This window comes from Ranitomeya variabilis, chromosome 7 (genome assembly GCF_051348905.1).
Source record: "Ranitomeya variabilis isolate aRanVar5 chromosome 7, aRanVar5.hap1, whole genome shotgun sequence".
NCBI lineage: Eukaryota > Metazoa > Chordata > Amphibia > Anura > Dendrobatidae > Ranitomeya > Ranitomeya variabilis.
The window spans coordinates 125726611-125745711 of NC_135238.1; the positions used below are offsets into that span (position 1 = coordinate 125726611).

Consider the following 19101-nt stretch of genomic DNA (forward strand, 5'->3'; position numbering starts at 1 on the left):
AGACTTCTGCACCTCTCAACAGGAATTTTGGCCCACTCCTCAAGAGCAAACTGCTCCAGTTGTCTCGTGCTTGAAGGTTGCCTTTTCTAGATGGCATGTTTCAGCTCTTTCCAAAGATGCTCAATAGGATTTAGGTCAGGGCTCATAGAAGGCCACTTCAGAATAGTCCAATGTTTTCCTCTTAGCCATTCTTGGGTGTTTTTAGCTATGTGTTTTGAGTCATTACCCTGTTGAAAGACTCATGACCTGCGACTGAGACCAAGCTTTCTGACATGACACTGCGCAGCACATTTCTCTCTAGAATAGGTTGATCGTCTTGAGATTTCATTGTACCCTGCACAGATTCTAGACACCCTTCCCCGATGCAGCAAAGCAGCCCCAGAACATGACAGAGCCTCCTCCATGTTTCACAGTAGGGACAATATTGGTACCCCTCTTTTAATGACATAAAAACCCACAATGGTCACAGGTGAACTTCAGGCTCAAAGAACATCAGTGTCATATCGCACCATGCATTGTTGTATGAGCCAAAGTAGACTTAATGGGAGACAACCAAGGAGGACACCATTGTTGAAAAAATGTGCTGATGGTAAAAAATGGACATGTCTATGTGTGGGGCACACCAACACACGGTCCGTGGAAACACACTAGCATGTGCACAGACCCATTTATTTGAATGGGTCTATGTGTGTACGTGTCTCTGGTACGTGTGAAAACGGTCACCACATGTACCGGAGACACGGACGTGTGAAAGAGGCCTAACATACATGAAAGAATAAAGTTGCATTAAAACCAAGCACACCATTGTTTTTTTGTGAAATTCTCAATAAGTTTGATATCACATGACCCTCTTCCCATTTAAAAAAATAAAGTTGGATCCAAAATGGCTGACTTCAAAATGGCCGCCATGGTCACCACCCATCTTGAAAAGTATTCCCCCTCCCATATACTACAGTGCCACAAACAGGAAGTTAATATCACCAACGATTCCCATTTTATTTAGGTGTATCCATATATATGGCCCACCCTGTACATCTTTTAGTTTAGGAAAATGTAAGATGTTGCGACTGACTGCTGGCCACAAGGTTCTGGGTTAGAAAAAACATTCTGGCTACGATTCATCAGTTTTGTCAACTCAAAATTCTACAAACATTTTGCAACGTTTGCCATTTTTATACAAAAAGAAATACCAATCTTGCGGATATACTCATAAATGACAAAATCCCTTCCATAGGATGTGCCCATTGCACTCCACTGAAAAAGGAGGGGGAGGGGCAAACTCCCAAACATATATGTTTAATAAACTGAAAAGAGCATGATGCCCCAAGAGAACCAATAACAACAACACAACATAACAAAATATTATGCAAACTAGAAATTTATTGATAAAGTACAAAAATACTAAAAACAAACAGGTGTATGAGGATGTGGTGTATGACTACTATGAACACCATCAGGAACACGCATAAGTGCAACAGTCACAAGGGTACAATTATGAAGCCCTATGGCGTAGTGATACAAGTAAAACTGGCAGTATTGTATACAATATGGAAGTACCACGGGGTGGGAAAAGGGGGACACTATATGTGTCTTAATAACTAGTGTCTTAATGCATGAATATCCCACCATTACCCAGCACCCGCCCCTATTGCAACTGCCCGAGAACAGAATGTTGTAACTGAACCATAGGCTACCAGCTAAGCTTACCCATGTATGCGATGTCCTGTATGTGGTGTCCAAAGGAAATGCCCCGACGCACGTTTCGCGATTGTCGCTTCTTCGGGAGGCAGTGTAAATGTGGCAAACTGAGGGGTGTTTTGTATCATTGTAGCAGCTGCTGCTGATTAGCATTGGTGATGAGCGGCGCATGCGGGTGGACACACTCAGGCACGCCGCGCTACTTCCGGCCATCCCAGCGGTGCACAGAGAAGGGGAATATCCCCGTGACGTCATCAGATCTGTGCGTCGCTGTTACAGGATGCCGTTAGGGGGCGCGGCCTATCCAAGAGTCCATCACGCATGCGCACCACCAGCGGCCATTTTGGAAAAGGGAATAAGTGCTGGCAAGTCGGAAATAAGGTAAAATATGACTGCACACTTATAGAAAAACATAAAATGTATATAAATTTAACCAATGAACCCTCGCTAACATTACAGCACAATGAATCATAAGTGATTAACATAAGACTGATCATGATATGCTGGACATAAAAGCAAGATATAAATAACATAGATATATACATAATGTTCTATAAATACTAGGAAGGCGGCGAATGTTGCCACTTCCCATCTGATGTATGATCAGAAAAGGTGCTCCCAGCAAGTATACGGCCTCTTCCAAATGGACATACTTAGGGTGACATCACCAGCAGAACGATGTAGAAGGTGCAATACAGCTAAAACCAAAATGTGAAAGAAAAAGACAATAATTAAAAACACTAATTAAAAACAGATGAAACAGAGGAACAGTATTTTGATGCAAGAAAACGCACCTATAGGAAAGGGACAAACGATAATTTTTCATTAAGGCCATTTGGGGCCATAGTCCCCAGGAGCACAATCCAGCGGCACTCAACTTGTGCTAACATACGTTTGAGGTTACCACCCCTATTGCCCAAATGGACCCGATCAATCCCCCGTACCTTAAATGTATCAGGGTTGCAATTATGGTATGTTTTGAAATGTCTTGGGATCGTTTTAAGTTCCAAGATGTTATCAATATCCCTAGCTGCCTCAATATCCCTGACATGTTCTCGGACCCTGACACGAAGCTCACGAGATGTGAGGCCTACATAGATTAAATTGCACGCACAAGTGGCGTAGTACACCACATAGGTGGTGCTGCACGATATATATAACTTGTGATCCGGAAGTCCCTACCCCCTCCAGCCGCAGAAAAGGACGTGGTTCTAATGATGTTTTTACATGCCTTACAGGAGCCGCATGGGAAGCAACCCCACCTTGGTGGTCCTGAACCAAAAATTCTTGGGGGTGCAGGGACGTAGTGACTCCTCACCAGCTGGTCTTTAAGACTCTTCCCCCTTCTTGCTGTAAGAAGGGGGCGGTCCGGCAAGATGTTGTTAAGGGTGGGCTCAGTTTTTAATGCAGACCAGTGTCTCTGCAGAACCTCCCGAATATCGTCCCATCTGTTGTTGAAGGTAGAGATAAACCTTAACGGCTGATCTCTCTCAACGGGAGTGGGTCTGGGCGGTCTGCAGAGCAACTGGTCTCTAGGGGAGCTCCTGGCACGTAAATAACCCTTTTTAATGACCCTCCTGCTGTAGCCCCGGTCCCGGAACCGATCAGCAAGGTCCCGAGCCTGGCGCTCAAAGATCCCATCCGCAGAGCAGACTCTCTTCATTCTAAGGAACTGGCCCACTGGTATAGCTCGTATAGTTGACCTAGTGTGAGCTGAGCTAGAATGAAGAAGGGCATTAACCGATGTTTCCTTACGGAATACATCCGTCTGTATAATCCCATCCTCACACCTCATTGTTTTAATGTCCAAAAAATCTATGTCATTGGTAGCTATTCGATGGGTAAGCCGGATGTTACGGCTATTTTGATTAAGCTCACGGATGAAGTCAAGGAGAGCCGGCTCGGGACCCTGCCAAATCAACAACACATCATCAATAAAACGGTACCAGCACTGCACATGGGAGGCGGCGCATGCGCCCTCCCCAAAAACCTCTCTCTCCCAATATCCGAGAAAGAGGTTAGCGTACGAGGGCGCACACGCCGCACCCATGGCAGTGCCGCGGTTTTGTAAAAAATACCGATCTTTAAATAGAAAAAAATTGTGTGTTAAAATGAAGTGTAAAAGTTCCAGGACCAGGGCCCGCATCAGGGGGTCAAGGTTACTCATGCTCAAAAAGAACTCCACCGCCTATAACCCATCGTCATGTTTAATGCTGGAGTAGAGGGACTCTACGTCAACTGTCGTGTCAGGGTCTGAGAACATGTCAGGGATATTGAGGCAGCTAGGGATATTGATAACATCTTGGAACTTAAAACGATCCCAAGACATTTCAAAACATACCATAATTGCAACCCTGATACATTTAAGGTACGGGGGATTGATCGGGTCCATTTGGGCAATAGGGGTGGTAACCTCAAACGTATGTTAGCACAAGTTGAGTGCCGCTGGATTGTGCTCCTGGGGACTATGGCCCCAAATGGCCTTAATGAAAAATTATCGTTTGTCCCTTTCCTATAGGTGCGTTTTCTTGCATCAAAATACTGTTCCTCTGTTTCATCTGTTTTTAATTAGTGTTTTTAATTATTGTCTTTTTCTTTCACATTTTGGTTTTAGCTGTATTGCACCTTCTACATCGTTCTGCTGGTGATGTCACCCTAAGTATGTCCATTTGGAAGAGGCCGTATACTTGCTGGGAGCACCTTTTCTGATCATACATCAGATGGGAAGTGGCAACATTCGCCACCTTCCTAGTATTTATAGAACATTATGTATATATCTATGTTATTTATATCTTGCTTTTATGTCCAGCATATCATGATCAGTCTTATGTTAATCACTTATGATTCATTGTGCTGTAATGTTAGCGAGGGTTCATTGGTTAAATTTATATACATTTTATGTTTTTCTATAAGTGTGCAGTTATATTTTACCTTATTTCCGACTTGCCAGCACTTATTCCCTTTTCCAAAATGGCCGCTGGTGGTGCGCATGCGTGATGGACTCTTGGATAGGCCGCGCCCCCTAACGGCATCCTGTAACAGCGACGCACAGATCTGATGACGTCACGGGGATATTCCCCTTCTCTGTGCACCGCTGGGATGGCCGGAAGTAGCGCGGCGTGCCTTAGTGTGTCCACCCGCATGCGCCGCTCATCACCAATGCTAATCAGCAGCAGCTGCTACAATGATACAAAACACCCCTCAGTTTGCCACATTTACACTGCCTCCTGAAAAAGCGACAATCGCGAAACGTGCGTCGGGGCATTTCCCTTGGACACCACATACAGGACATCGCATACATGGGTAAGCTTAGCTGGTAGCCTATGGTTCAGTTACAACATTCTGTTCTCGGGCAGTTGCAATAGGGGCGGGTGCTGGGTAATGGTGGGATATTCATGCATTAAGACACTAGTTATTAAGACACATATAGTGTCCCCCTTTTCCCACCCCGTGGTACTTCCATATTGTATACAATACTGCCAGTTTTACTTGTATCACTACGCCATAGGGCTTCATAATTGTACCCTTGTGACTGTTGCACTTATGCGTGTTCCTGATGGTGTTCATAGTAGTCATACACCACATCCTCATACACCTGTTTGTTTTTAGTATTTTTGTACTTTATCAATAAATTTCTAGTTTGCATAATATTTTGTTATGTTGTGTTGTTGTTATTGGTTCTCTTGGGGCATCATGCTCTTTTCAGTTTGCCATTTTTATGCCAGTTCAGGCCAGCCTGCCCATCAAATTTCTGAAAATTTTGCACCTCAAAAGTGACATAAACATTTTGGTGGATGCACACACATTTGGTGTGTCTTACTGTAATGGACCTTTTACTGAGTCTGGCGAGCAGGCCTTAGGGGCAGTTCTGTTTGAAGCCAAAGCAATGAATTAGTCACCGTGACACCACAAAAACACTAGTGCATGCCCTTATCATCTCCCGCCTCGACTACTGCAACCTCCTACTCTCTGGACTCCCCTCTAGCACTCTGGCACCACTCCAATCCATCCTACACTCTGCTGCTCGACTAATCTACCTGTCTCCCCGCTATTCCCCAGCCTCTCCCCTATGCCAAGCCCTTCACTGGCTTCCTATCGCTCAGAGACTCCAGTTCAAAACCCTCACAATGACCTACAAGGCCATCCACAACCTATCTCCTCCATACATCTGTGACATGATCTCCCGGTACCTACCAACACGCAACCTCCGATCCTCTCAAGACCTCCTTCTCTACTCCCCTCTCATCTCTTCTTCCCACAACCGCATCCAAGACTTCTCCCGTGCTTCCCCCATACTCTGGAACTCTCTACCCCAGCACATTAGACTCTCGCCTACCATAGAAACTTTCAAAAAGAACCTGAAGACTCACCTCTTCCGACAAGCCTACAGCCTGCAGTGATCCTGAACCTACTGAACCGCCGCACAACCAGCTCTGCCCTCTCCTAGTGTATCCTCACCCATCCCCTGCAGACTGTGAGCCCTCGCGGGCAGGGTCCTCCCTCCTTATGTACCCGTGTGCCTTGTTTTTGCTCATGTTTAATGTATTTGTCTAGATTTGCCCCGTATTTCACATGTAAAGCGCCATGGAATAAATGGCGCTATAAAAAAGAATAATAATAATAATAATAATATACAGACAAAAATTATATAGAAAAGATAGAGATGTTTTCTTTTCCTGAATACATTCATGGTCTTTGACTTCAAAACTTTCATTAAAAGTCCTGAACATGTAAATATGCCAAAAATCAAAATAATTGATTTCCTTAGTTTAGTTATTATTTTCCATAAAATGTATTTTAATAATTAACTTCCATTTCTAAGTCTACGGTTACATTTATTTTTGTTATTCTCTTTGCTTTCCTAGAGTGTGAATAATATCCTAAATCCATATCTTATCCATATCATTGTTATTAGTTGTCATGATACTAATGTACTATAATACTTACCATTATCTCATGGTCTTTAGAAGGTTCATATGTGTATCCATATGGAAGGAGAATCATCTTTCCATAAGAATGAATGGTGAGGTAAAAAATAACATTTTGTTTAATTGCTTCTATAAGACCTGACAGGGCTTTGGTTTCCGGTTCAGAAACAGCTGATGACCCACAGAAGATATTGCTGGTGCAGTTCATAGAAGCGCCAACAGCTGTAAAACAGTTTGATAAAGACAGTAAAATAAGACAGTGATGTGATTTCATCAGGATTCTAGCTGTCATTCACATTGTTGCCAATACTGTATGGTTTATGCTCCCTGATCTGCAGATCATGATACCTAGAATGTAATGCTTGTCATAGGTTTTTACAACCCACGTCCATATTACTGAAGGTATTACTTTATGGTTATTGGCCTGCCATTACTTTATTGCTGTTAGTGCTGCTCTTCATACTTGTTATTACTGATAAAAACATCTTGACTCAGCTCCAAATGATAAGAAAACTAAAAATGTTCTTAACAAAAATGTAAATGTTTAAACAGTTCCATTCAATAAAATGATGACTTTTATTATATTACCACATTTAATTACCATTTATAATCATTGGTCAAAATTGTGAGTGGATTAGTTGTATGGGATAATATTTAAAGGGAACCTGACAGCTGATACATGATGTCCGATCCATGAGCAGTATGAATCAGGTACTGACTGTATGATCTCGGCTATACCTGGCTGAAATCATACAGCCAGTGCCTGATTTATGATAGCCAAGGACCATTTTAAGTAATGATCTCTTTAAACAAATAAATGCAAATATTACCGCGTACTGCTCAATGTTCATACAATGTAGAATCACGAATGATTAAAATTCACCTGAACTTGAAGTAGATATCGAGTCTAGATTGCACTGGTACTGGGACATGTTAGGCTTCTTTCACACTTGCGTTGGTACGCGGCCGTCGCTAAGCATCAGCGCGACGTACCGACGGACGTTGTGAAAATTCGGCACAACATGGGCAGCGGATACAGTATTTCAACACATCCGCTGCCCATTCTAAAGTCCGGGGAGGAGGGGGCGGAGTTCCAGCCGCGCATGCGCGGTAGGAAATGCAGGATCCGACGTACGAAAAAACGTTCCCTTGAAAGTTTTTTCGTGACGACGGTCCGCCAAAACACGACGCATCCAGTGCACGATGGACGCGACGTATGGCCATATGTCGTGATCCGTCGGCAATACAAGTCTATGGGAAAAAAACGCATCCTGCGGGCACATTTGCAGGATGCGTTTTTCCCAAAACGACTCATTGCGATGGAGGCCAAACGACGCAAGTGTGAAAGAAGCCTTATTCTTATATTCCATCTATTTGTTAGGGCCTATTCACATGTAAGAGTCATACTTGTGCTGCCAGAGTTTTTAATTGAGAGCACATTAGCATATATCCCACATGGCTTTTGTCATAGAAAACATTAAGATCCATAATACAGCTCCTTTGAAGGGGCATTCACCCCCCCTCCTCCCCCTCTATCACACAGAACTTCCAGTAGGAAAAAAATCTGACATTCTAAACCTCTTTTAGTAGTAGAATTCCACAGTTTAACATATGGGAAGGGAGTAAATTACATATTGCTAAGAAGTGACAGAACTAATTAAAATTCCTTTTGAAGCCCAGAATCCCTGGTATAGCTGGAGTTCAGCACAGAAAACATCTGAATGGACCCCCAACCTGGTAGCACATGTTTACAAGATTGGTGGTACACCCTGATAACAAAACAGTAAAACACGGCAGTTAAAGGGAACCTGTCACCACGTTTTTGGAAGATGGGATAAAAATATCGTTAAATAGGGGCAGAGGTGGGCATTACATTAGTGTGTTTGTTATGCGTTTATTACCCACCTAAGTTGCCGAAATACCTTTGCAAAGTCTCCGTTTTCGCCTGTCAATCAGGCTGGTCTGGTCAAAAGGGCGTCTTGTCTTCCCCCAGATTTTGCGTAGTTTTCCGTTGGTGGCGTAGTGGTGTGCGCATGCCCAAAGTCCTGAATCCTCTGCCAGGGGATTTAAAAGAGCGCGCTGTTCGTTTTCATTGGTGATCGGTGGGCGCGGCCATCTTCCTTTGGCCGCGCGTGCGCAGAGGCGGCGCTCTGCTGGCCGTGGCTTCAGGAAAATGGCCGCGGGATGCCGCGCGTGCGCAGATGGATATCGCGGCGGCCATTTTCCTGAAGCCGCGGCCAGCAGAGCACCGCTTCTGCGCACGCGCGGCCAAAGGAAGATGGCCGCGCCCACCGATCACCAATGAAAACGAACAGCGCGCTCTTTTAAATCCCCTGGCAGAGGATTCGGGACCTTGGGCATGCGCACACCACTACGCCACCAACGGAAAACTACGCAAAATCTGGGGGAAGACAACGCCCTTTTGACCAGACCAGCCTGATTGACAGGCGAAAACGGAGACTTTGCAAAGGTATTTCGGCAACTTAGGTGGGTAATAAACGCATAACAAACACACTAATGTAACGCCCACCTCTGCCCCTATTTAACGCTATTTTTATCCCATCTTCCAAAAACGTGGTGACAGGTTCCCTTTAAGTGCTTCTGCCTGTTATTAAAGTGTTACTAACATTTACATTTTTATTTCATAAATCATTAGTACACATGAAAATAAGAGACTTTGTATTATATCTTTTCAGAGAAATCTGTTCTCTGCCGGGATTGTTCATTTATTCTCACAATTCTCCATTCATGGGGAAAATCTGTTCTCAGTGAAGACAGATTGTTGTGTTACTGAGACAGGAGATGATTTGGTACTGATCATTTTCAATGTAGAAGCAAGGAGGGAAGAAGAGGGAGAAGTTGGATGTTGAGCTCCTCTCTCCCCCTCATATATAGGTAGAATCTTATCAGTAGTATCTGCCATCTACTATCTCAGTAATGGAAAAGTGTCTTCACTGAACACAGATTTTCCGCCAGCACTGAGAATTTTGAGAATAAATGATCAGTCCTAGTGAAACAAATTTCTCTGATAAAGATATATTATAAAGTTGCATATTTTCATATATACTATTGATTTATTAAATATAAATGAAATTGCTGGTTACACTTTAGCATTGTAGATAATACTTTATTATTTACATTTAGTGAATTGCATGTCATGACACCTAGAATGTAAGATTGGTTATAGGTTTTTATAACACGTATTCCATATTACACAATACTTTATTGTTATTGCTCTGCAGTTACTTCATTGTTGCTCATTATACTTGTTATTACAGATAAAATGAAATCTATTGACTCAGGTGTACAAATGATAATGACTATAGTATCTATAGGAGAACTCCAGCAGATGTCCATGGCGTTACTAAATAGATGAAGACCAATATTACCACTATACAGAGACCTTAGAGTGGTAGATACTAGGGTTGAGCGACTTTCATTTTTTTAAGATCGAGTCTGGTTTTGTGAAACCCGATTTAGTCCAGAGTCGAGTCGAGTGAAGTCGGCCGATTATCGCTAAAAGTCGGGGATCGACCGAAACACGAAACCCAATGCAAGTCAATGGGGAAGCATAGCCGGCAGTGAGTGGAGGCCAGGAAAACACCTACAGTGCACATTTTACTGCCAAAAACATCCATTCTTGTTTTCTGAAGCTTGTCAATCTTAATTAACTTTATAATAATAGTTGGGCACTGGAAATTGGGGGTCATTTGGCAAAAGTTGTGGGGGTAGGGCTGGTTCAAGGTTTTAGTGGGCCCAGGAAACATGGACTACGTCATGGCGGTAGAGCAGGGAGAGGTAAGTATTTCAACGTTGCAAGTGCTGTGATCCTGAGCAAGCAGGGGGGGCCCACTCGTTCGCATTGGCACTGGCACAGGGCCCCTCAAAGTACGGCGGTGTGTTTGCATGGCGGGGGCGCCTCCCACCAGCAGCGACACTTTTGCGTACTCTGAGTGGCCCTGTGCCAGTGACGTCGCCAACGAGTATGCCCCCCCACCTGATGAAGGAACCTGCACTTTCATCTGCACCTTCCTCTTTGTCCCTGTGTAAGGTGGTATAATATGCGGGAAGGGGAACCTTACTTTCAGCAGGGTCAGATTCTGGCTGTGTAGAGTACAAGGGGAATGTAGTGGTCTAGGTCAATGTACCAGCAGACTCATCTAGCAGTGGCTGGGCAATGGGCAGGATGATGAGGAAACAGATATAGGGCCAAAGAATAAAGTAGGCTAAATGCAGATCAAAATTGGTAACAGGACTAAACAGGCGGCATTGCTTTGTTCAGTGGAGTAGCAAACTCAAGAGCAGCAGACACTGTTTCAAGGGCCTAACCACACTAGTAGGCCAAATGCAGTTTAATATCTGATAGTATAGGCCGAAAGCCAGAATGTGGAAGCTCAGCTTTGTTCAGTTGAGGACAACACCAGGGAGGGGCAGACACCGTTAGTAGGCCCTAACCACCATTTTGTTTTTTAAAAAACACTTAATGAGAGCCAGAAGGTTGAAGCTCAGCTTTATTCAGTTGAGGGCAACACCAGGGAGGGGCAGACACCGTTAGTAGGCCCTAAACACCATTTTGTTTTTTAAAAAACACTTAATGAGAGCCAGAAGGTTGAAGCTCAGCTTTATTCAGTTGAGGGCAACACCAGGGAGGGGCAGAAGCCGTTAGTAGGCCCTAACCACCATTTTGTTTTTTAAAAAACACTTAATGAGAGCCAGAAGGTTGAAGCTCAGCTTTATTCAGTTGAGGGCAACACCAGGCAGGGGCAGACACCGTTAGTAGGCCGGAACCACCAATGTGTTTAAAAACAGCAGTTAATCAGAGCCGGAAGGTAGAAGCTCAGCTTTATTCAGTTGAGGGCAACACCAGGGAGGGGCAGAAGCCGTTAGTAGGCCCTAACTACCATTTTGTTTTTTAAAAAACACTTAATGAGAGCCAGAAGGTTGAAGCTCAGCTTTATTCAGTTGAGGGCAACACCAGGCAGGGGCAGACACCGTTAGTAGGCCCTAACCACCATTTTGTTTTTTAAAAAACACTTAATGAGAGCCAGAAGGTTGAAGCTCAGCTTTATTCAGTTGAGGGCAACACCAGGCAGGGGCAGACACCGTTAGTAGGCCGGAACCACCAATGTGTTTAAAAACAGCAGTTAATCAGAGCCGGAAGGTAGAAGCTCAGCTTTATTCAGTTGAGGGCAACACCAGGGAGGGGCAGAAGCCGTTAGTAGGCCCTAACCACCATTTTGTTTTTTAAAAAACACTTAATGAGAGCCAGAAGGTTGAAGCTCAGCTTTATTCAGTTGAGGGCAACACCAGGCAGGGGCAGACACCGTTAGTAGGCCGGAACCACCAATGTGTTTAAAAACAGCAGTTAATCAGAGCCGGAAGGTAGAAGCTCAGCTTTATTCAGTTGAGGGCAACACCAGGGAGGGGCAGAAGCCGTTAGTAGGCCCTAACCACCATTTTTTTTTTTAGAAAACACTTAATGAGAGCCAGAAGGTTGAAGCTCAGCTTTATTCAGTTGAGGGCAACACCAGGCAGGGGCAGACACCGTTAGTAGGCCGGAACCACCAATGTGTTTAAAAACAGCAGTTAATCAGAGCCGGAAGGTAGAAGCTCAGCTTTATTCAGTTGAGGGCAACACCAGGGAGGGGCAGAAGCCGTTAGTAGGCCCTAACCACCATTTTGTTTTTTAAAAAACACTTAATGAGAGCCAGAAGGTTGAAGCTCAGCTTTATTCAGTTGAGGGCAACACCAGGCAGGGGCAGACACCGTTAGTAGGCCCTAACCACCATTTTGTTTTTTAAAAAACACTTAATGAGAGCCAGAAGGTTGAAGCTCAGCTTTATTCAGTTGAGGGCAACACCAGGCAGGGGCAGACACCGTTAGTAGGCCGGAACCACCAATGTGTTTAAAAACAGCAGTTAATCAGAGCCGGAAGGTAGAAGCTCAGCTTTATTCAGTTGAGGGCAACACCAGGCAGGGGCAGACACCGTTAGTAGGCCGGAACCACCAATGTGTTTAAAAACAGCAGTTGATCAGAGCCGGAAGGTAGAAGCTCAGCTTTATTCAGTTGAGGGCAACACCAGGCAGGGGCAGACACCGTTAGTAGGCCGGAACCACCAATGTGTTTAAAAACAGCAGTTAATCAGAGCCGGAAGGTAGAAGCTCAGCTTTATTCAGTTGAGGGCAACACCAGGCAGGGGCAGACACCGTTAGTAGGCCGGAACCACCAATGTGTTTAAAAACAGCAGTTAATCAGAGCCGGAAGGTAGAAGCTCAGCTTTATTCAGTTGAGGGCAACACCAGGCAGGGGCAGACACCGTTAGTAGGCCGGAACCACCAATGTGTTTAAAAACAGCAGTTAATCAGAGCCGGAAGGTAGAAGCTCAGCTTTATTCAGTTGAGGGCAACACCAGGCAGGGGCAGACACCGTTAGTAGGCCAGAACCACCAATGTGTTTAAAAACAGCAGTTAATCAGAGCCGGAAGGTAGAAGCTCAGCTTTATTCAGTTGAGGGCAACACCAGGGAGGGGCAGAAGCCGTTAGTAGGCCCTAACCACCATTTTGTTTTTTAAAAAACACTTAATGAGAGCCAGAAGGTTGAAGCTCAGCTTTATTCAGTTGAGGGCAACACCAGGCAGGGGCAGACACCGTTAGTAGGCCGGAACCACCAATGTGTTTAAAAACAGCAGTTAATCAGAGCCGGAAGGTAGAAGCTCAGCTTTATTCAGTTGAAGGCAACACCAGGGAGGGGCAGAAGCCGTTAGTAGGCCCTAACCACCATTTTGTTTTTTAAAAAACACTTAATGAGAGCCAGAAGGTTGAAGCTCAGCTTTATTCAGTTGAGGGCAACACCAGGGAGGGGCAGACACCGTTAGTAGGCCCTAACCACCATTTTGTTTTTTAAAAAACACTTAATGAGAGCCAGAAGGTTGAAGCTCAGCTTTATTCAGTTGAGGGCAACACCAGGCAGGGGCAGACACCGTTAGTAGGCCGGAACCACCAATGTGTTTAAAAACAGCAGTTAATCAGAGCCGGAAGGTAGAAGCTCAGCTTTATTCAGTTGAGGACAACTTGAATTAGGGACTGCAGACAGACTTAGCAGGCTGTCCCCTGTGTGGACCATGCATCCAATACATTAACCCATTGAGCCACAAAGGACACGTAACCTTCCGTGGCCATGCCTACAGGTCCATGTGTCTGTTGTCAGGTGTACATTTGTCAGTGTAGGCCTATTGGAAGGAGGGACCGCAGACAGGCTTCGAAGGCCTAACACAATAAAATGGGCTGGCTGTAGGCACTTTAAAATTGGTTCCAGGGGTACACGGGCAGCAGTGGTCTGGTCAGTGGAGGCCTAGTGGAAGGAGGGACCGCAGACAGGCTTCGAAGGCCTAACACAATAAAATGGGCTGGCTGTAGGCACTTTAAAATTGGTTCCAGGGGTACACGGGCAGCAGTGGTCTGGTCAGTGGAGGCCTAGTGGAAGGAGGGACCGCAGACAGGCTTCGAAGGCCTAACACAATAAAATGGGCTGGCTGTAGGCACTTTAAAATTGGTTCCAGGGGTACACGGGCAGCAGTGGTCTAGTCAGTGGAGGCCTAGTGGAAGGAGGGACCGCAGACAGGCTTCGAAGGCCTAACACAATAAAATGGGCTGGCTGTAGGCACTTTAAAATTGGTTCCAGGGGTACACGGGCAGCAGTGGTATGGTCAGTGGAGGCCTAGTGGAAGGAGGGACCGCAGACAGGCTTCGAAGGCCTAACACAATAAAATGGGCTGGCTGTAGGCACTTTAACATTGGTTCCAGGGGTACACGGGCAGCAGTGGTCTGGTCAGTGGAGGCCTAGTGGAAGGAGGGACCGCAGACAGGCTTCGAAGGCCTAACACAATAAAATGGGCTGGCTGTAGGCACTTTAAAATTGGTTCCAGGGGTACACGGGCAGCAGTGGTCTGGTCAGTGGAGGCCTAGTGGAAGGAGGGACCGCAGACAGGCTTCGAAGGCCTAACACAATAAAATGGGCTGGCTGTAGGCACTTTAACATTGGTTCCAGGGGTACACGGGCAGCAGTGATCTGGTCAGTGGAGGCCTAGTGGAAGGAGGGACCGCAGACAGGCTTCGAAGGCCTAACACAATAAAATGGGCTGGCTGTAGGCACTTTAAAATTGGTTCCAGGGGTACACGGGCAGCAGTGGTCTAGTCAGTGGAGGCCTAGTGGAAGGAGGGACCGCAGACAGGCTTCGAAGGCCTAACACAATAAAATGGGCTGGCTGTAGGCACTTTAAAATTGGTTCCAGGGGTACACGGGCAGCAGTGGTCTGGTCAGTGGAGGCCTAGTGGAAGGAGGGACCGCAGACAGGCTTCGAAGGCCTAACACAATAAAATGGGCTGGCTGTAGGCACTTTAACATTGGTTCCAGGGGTACACGGGCAGCAGTGGTCTGGTCAGTGGAGGCCTAGTGGAAGGAGGGACCGCAGACAGGCTTCGAAGGCCTAACACAATAAAATGGGCTGGCTGTAGGCACTTTAAAATTGGTTCCAGGGGTACACGGGCAGCAGTGGTCTGGTCAGTGGAGGCCTAGTGGAAGGAGGGACCGCAGACAGGCTTCGAAGGCCTAACACAATAAAATGGGCTGGCTGTAGGCACTTTAACATTGGTTCCAGGGGTACACGGGCAGCAGTGGTCTGGTCAGTGGAGGCCTAGTGGAAGGAGGGACCGCAGACAGGCTTCGAAGGCCTAACACAATAAAATGGGCTGGCTGTAGGCACTTTAAAATTGGTTCCAGGGGTACACGGGCAGCAGTGGTCTGGTCAGTGGAGGCCTAGTGGAAGGAGGGACCGCAGACAGGCTTCGAAGGCCTAAAATAACAAACAATAGGCTCATGGCAGTTTTACAGCGGTTACATGGATACACGGGCAGGCAGCTTGGTGGTGAGTGGAGGAGTATTTAAAGTAGGGACCGCAGACAGGCTATCAAAGGCCTAAAATAACAAACAATAGGCTCATGGCAGTTTTACAGCGGTTACATGGATACACAGGCAGCTTGGTGGTGAGTGGAGGAGTATTTAAAGTAGGGACCGCAGACAGGCTATCAAAGGCCTAAAATAACAAACAATAGGCTCATGGCAGTTTTACAGCGGTTACATGGATACACGGGCAGGCAGCTTGGTAGTGAGTGGAGGAGTATTTAAAGTAGGGACCGCAGACAGGCTATCAAAGGCCTAAAATAACAAACAATAGGCTCATGGCAGTTTTACAGCGGTTACATGGATACACGGGCAGGCAGCTTGGTGGTGAGTGGAGGAGTATTTAAAGTAGGGACCGCAGACAGGCTATCAAAGGCCTAAAATAACAAACAATAGGCTCATGGCAGTTTTACAGCGGTTACATGGATACACGGGCAGGCAGCTTGGTGGTGAGTGGAGGAGTATTTAAAGTAGGGACCGCAGACAGGCTATCAAAGGCCTAAAATAACAAACAATAGGCTCATGGCAGTTTTACAGCGGTTACATGGATACACGGGCAGGCAGCTTGGTGGTGAGTGGAGGAGTATTTAAAGTAGGGACCGCAGACAGGCTATCAAAGGCCTAAAATAACAAACAATAGGCTCATGGCAGTTTTACAGCGGTTACATGGATACACGGGCAGGCAGCTTGGTGGTGAGTGGAGGAGTATTTAAAGTAGGGACCGCAGACAGGCTATCAAAGGCCTAAAATAACAAACAATAGGCTCATGGCAGTTTTACAGCGGTTACATGGATACACGGGCAGGCAGCTTGGTGGTGAGTGGAGGAGTATTTAAAGTAGGGACCGCAGACAGGCTATCAAAGGCCTAAAATAACAAACAATAGGCTCATGGCAGTTTTACAGCGGTTACATGGATACACGGGCAGCCAGCTGGTGATGAGTGGAGGAGTATTTAAAGTAGGGACCGCAGACAGGCTATCAAAGGCCTAAAATAACAAACAATAGGCTCATGGCAGTTTTACAGCGGTTACATGGATACACGGGCAGGCAGCTTGGTGGTGAGTGGAGGAGTATTTAAAGTAGGGACCGCAGACAGGCTATCAAAGGCCTAAAATAACAAACAATAGGCTCATGGCAGTTTTACAGCGGTTACATGGATACACGGGCAGGCAGCTTGGTGGTGAGTGGAGGAGTATTTAAAGTAGGGACCGCAGACAGGCTATCAAAGGCCTAAAATAACAAACAATAGGCTCATGGCAGTTTTACAGCGGTTACATGGATACACGGGCAGGCAGCTTGGTGGTGAGTGGAGGAGTATTTAAAGTAGGGACCGCAGACAGGCTATCAAAGGCCTAAAATAACAAACAATAGGCTCATGGCAGTTTTACAGCGGTTACATGGATACACGGGCAGGCAGCTTGGTGGTGAGTGGAGGAGTATTTAAAGTAGGGACCGCAGACAGGCTATCAAAGGCCTAAAATAACAAACAATAGGCTCATGGCAGTTTTACAGCGGTTACATGGATACACGGGCAGGCAGCTTGGTGGTGAGTGGAGGAGTAGTGCAAGGAGTGTCTGTCCCAGTACTCCCAAAATATAAATAGATGTTAATGTCTCGCAAAACAACCAAAACAAAAAAAAAGGTGGCATACTTAGGTACAGGGGTGGGCTCATCTACTGAGTTTCTGACATAGTAATTTGGCAGTAACTATTTAATGGTGCCAATATAGGACACAGACACAGACTACTTTAAGTTGCATCATAGATGTCTACAAATTTGTATTGTCAGTGCCAGACATTGAATGATGTCAGCGAATAGACTAAAGATTGGTGGAGCTGTGCGACATAATTTTGCACGTGGTAGAGCACATTTTGAGCTGGGGTAGGGGGGAACTCTCTTGAGGCCGGCGGGACCGCCCCAGGGCCCCTCATGTTACAACGGTGTGTCTGACGTTGGGTGCGCACCACCACCGCCAGAGACACTACATTGTACTATGAGGGACCCAGTAGCAATGCCGTCAACCAAAAGCGAGCACACCCACCTCTTCAGACAAACAGCAGTCTCACGGGTGCTTGCGCAAAGTCGCGATACCACGGCCCCGTGTGGGGAGTTTGGCCATTTAGGGAGGTGTAAACATGTCGTATGCTGTACAATCAGCTGCAGCAAATTAGACATTAGAAAAGTAATTCACAGGCAAGAGCTTTTCATAGGAAAGCTAGGTGTCGGCCGGGCAAGGTGGGGCAAAAGATTTCAAAATCCAGTTGTGGTTCATTTTAATGAATGTTAGATCGTCAACATTTTGGGTAGCCAGACGAGTCCTTTTTTTGGTTAATATTGAACCTGCAGCACTGAATACTCTTTCTGATAGGACACTTGCTGCCGGGCAAGCAAGCTCCTGCAATGCATATTCTGCCAATTCTGGCCAGGTGTCTAATTTGGAGGCCCAGTAATCAAAAGGGAATGACGGTTGAGGGAGAACATCGATAAGGGATGAAAAATAGTTAGTAACCATACTGGACAAATGTTGTCTCCTGTCACTTTCAATTGATGCAGCAGTACCTGTCCTGTCTGCGGTCATAGCAAAATCACTCCACAACCTGGTCAGAAAACCCCTCTGTCCAACGCCACTTCTGATGTGTGCACCCCTAACACTCCTAGTCTGCTGCCCCCTGGAGCTCGTGTGAGAACGATCACGTGCGCTGTGTGCTGGGAATGCCTGAAGCAAACGGTCAACAAGAGTTGATTGTTTGGTTGCTAATATTAGTTCCAAGTTCTCATGTGGCATAATATTTTGCAATTTGCCTTTATAGCGTGGATCAAGGAGGCAGGCCAACCAGTAATCGTCATCGTTCATCATTTTCGTAATGCGTGTGTCCCTTTCTAGGATACGTAAGGCATAATCCGCCATGAAAAAAACCAGAACCCGGCCGTGACACGCAACCAATTTCCTGTGCCCCCGGGAAAGGTTCGGCATTAAAAATATACTCATCCCCATCATCCTCCTCGTCCTCCACCTCCTCTTCGCCCGCTACCTCGTCCTGTACACTGCCCTGACCAGACAATGGCTGACTGTCATCAAGGCTTTCCTCTTCCTCTGGTGCAGACGCCTGCTCCTTTATGTGCGTCAAACTTTGCATCAGCAGACGCATTAGGGGGATGCTCATGCTTATTACGGCGTTGTCTGCACTAACCAGCCGTGTGCATTCCTCAAAACACTGAAGGACTTGACACATGTCTTGTATCTTAGACCACTGCACACCTGACAACTCCATGTCTGCCATCCTACTGCCTGCCCGTGTATCCTCCCACAAATAAATAACAGCACGCCTCTGTTCGCACAGTCTCTGAAGCATGTGCAGTGTTGAGTTCCACCTTGTTGCAACGTCTATGATTAGGCGATGCTGGGGAAGGTTCAAAGACCGCTGATAGGTCTGCATACGACTGGCGTGTACAGGCGAACGTCGGATATGTGAGCAAAGTGCACGCACTTTGAGGAGCAGGTCGGAGAACCCAGGA

General features: G+C 46.1%; 1 protein-coding gene across 1 annotated transcript in view; it reads right to left on the reverse strand.

Annotated features, from left to right (window-relative positions):
• LOC143786365 (carboxypeptidase O-like) overlaps positions 1–19101 on the reverse strand; it is a 207495-nt gene that overhangs the window by 12887 nt on the left and 175507 nt on the right. Inside the window, exon 9 of the mRNA XM_077275701.1 lies at positions 6646–6848. Coding sequence (XP_077131816.1) covers positions 6646–6848 — 203 coding nt within the window. The remainder of the gene's footprint in view (positions 1–6645; positions 6849–19101) is intronic.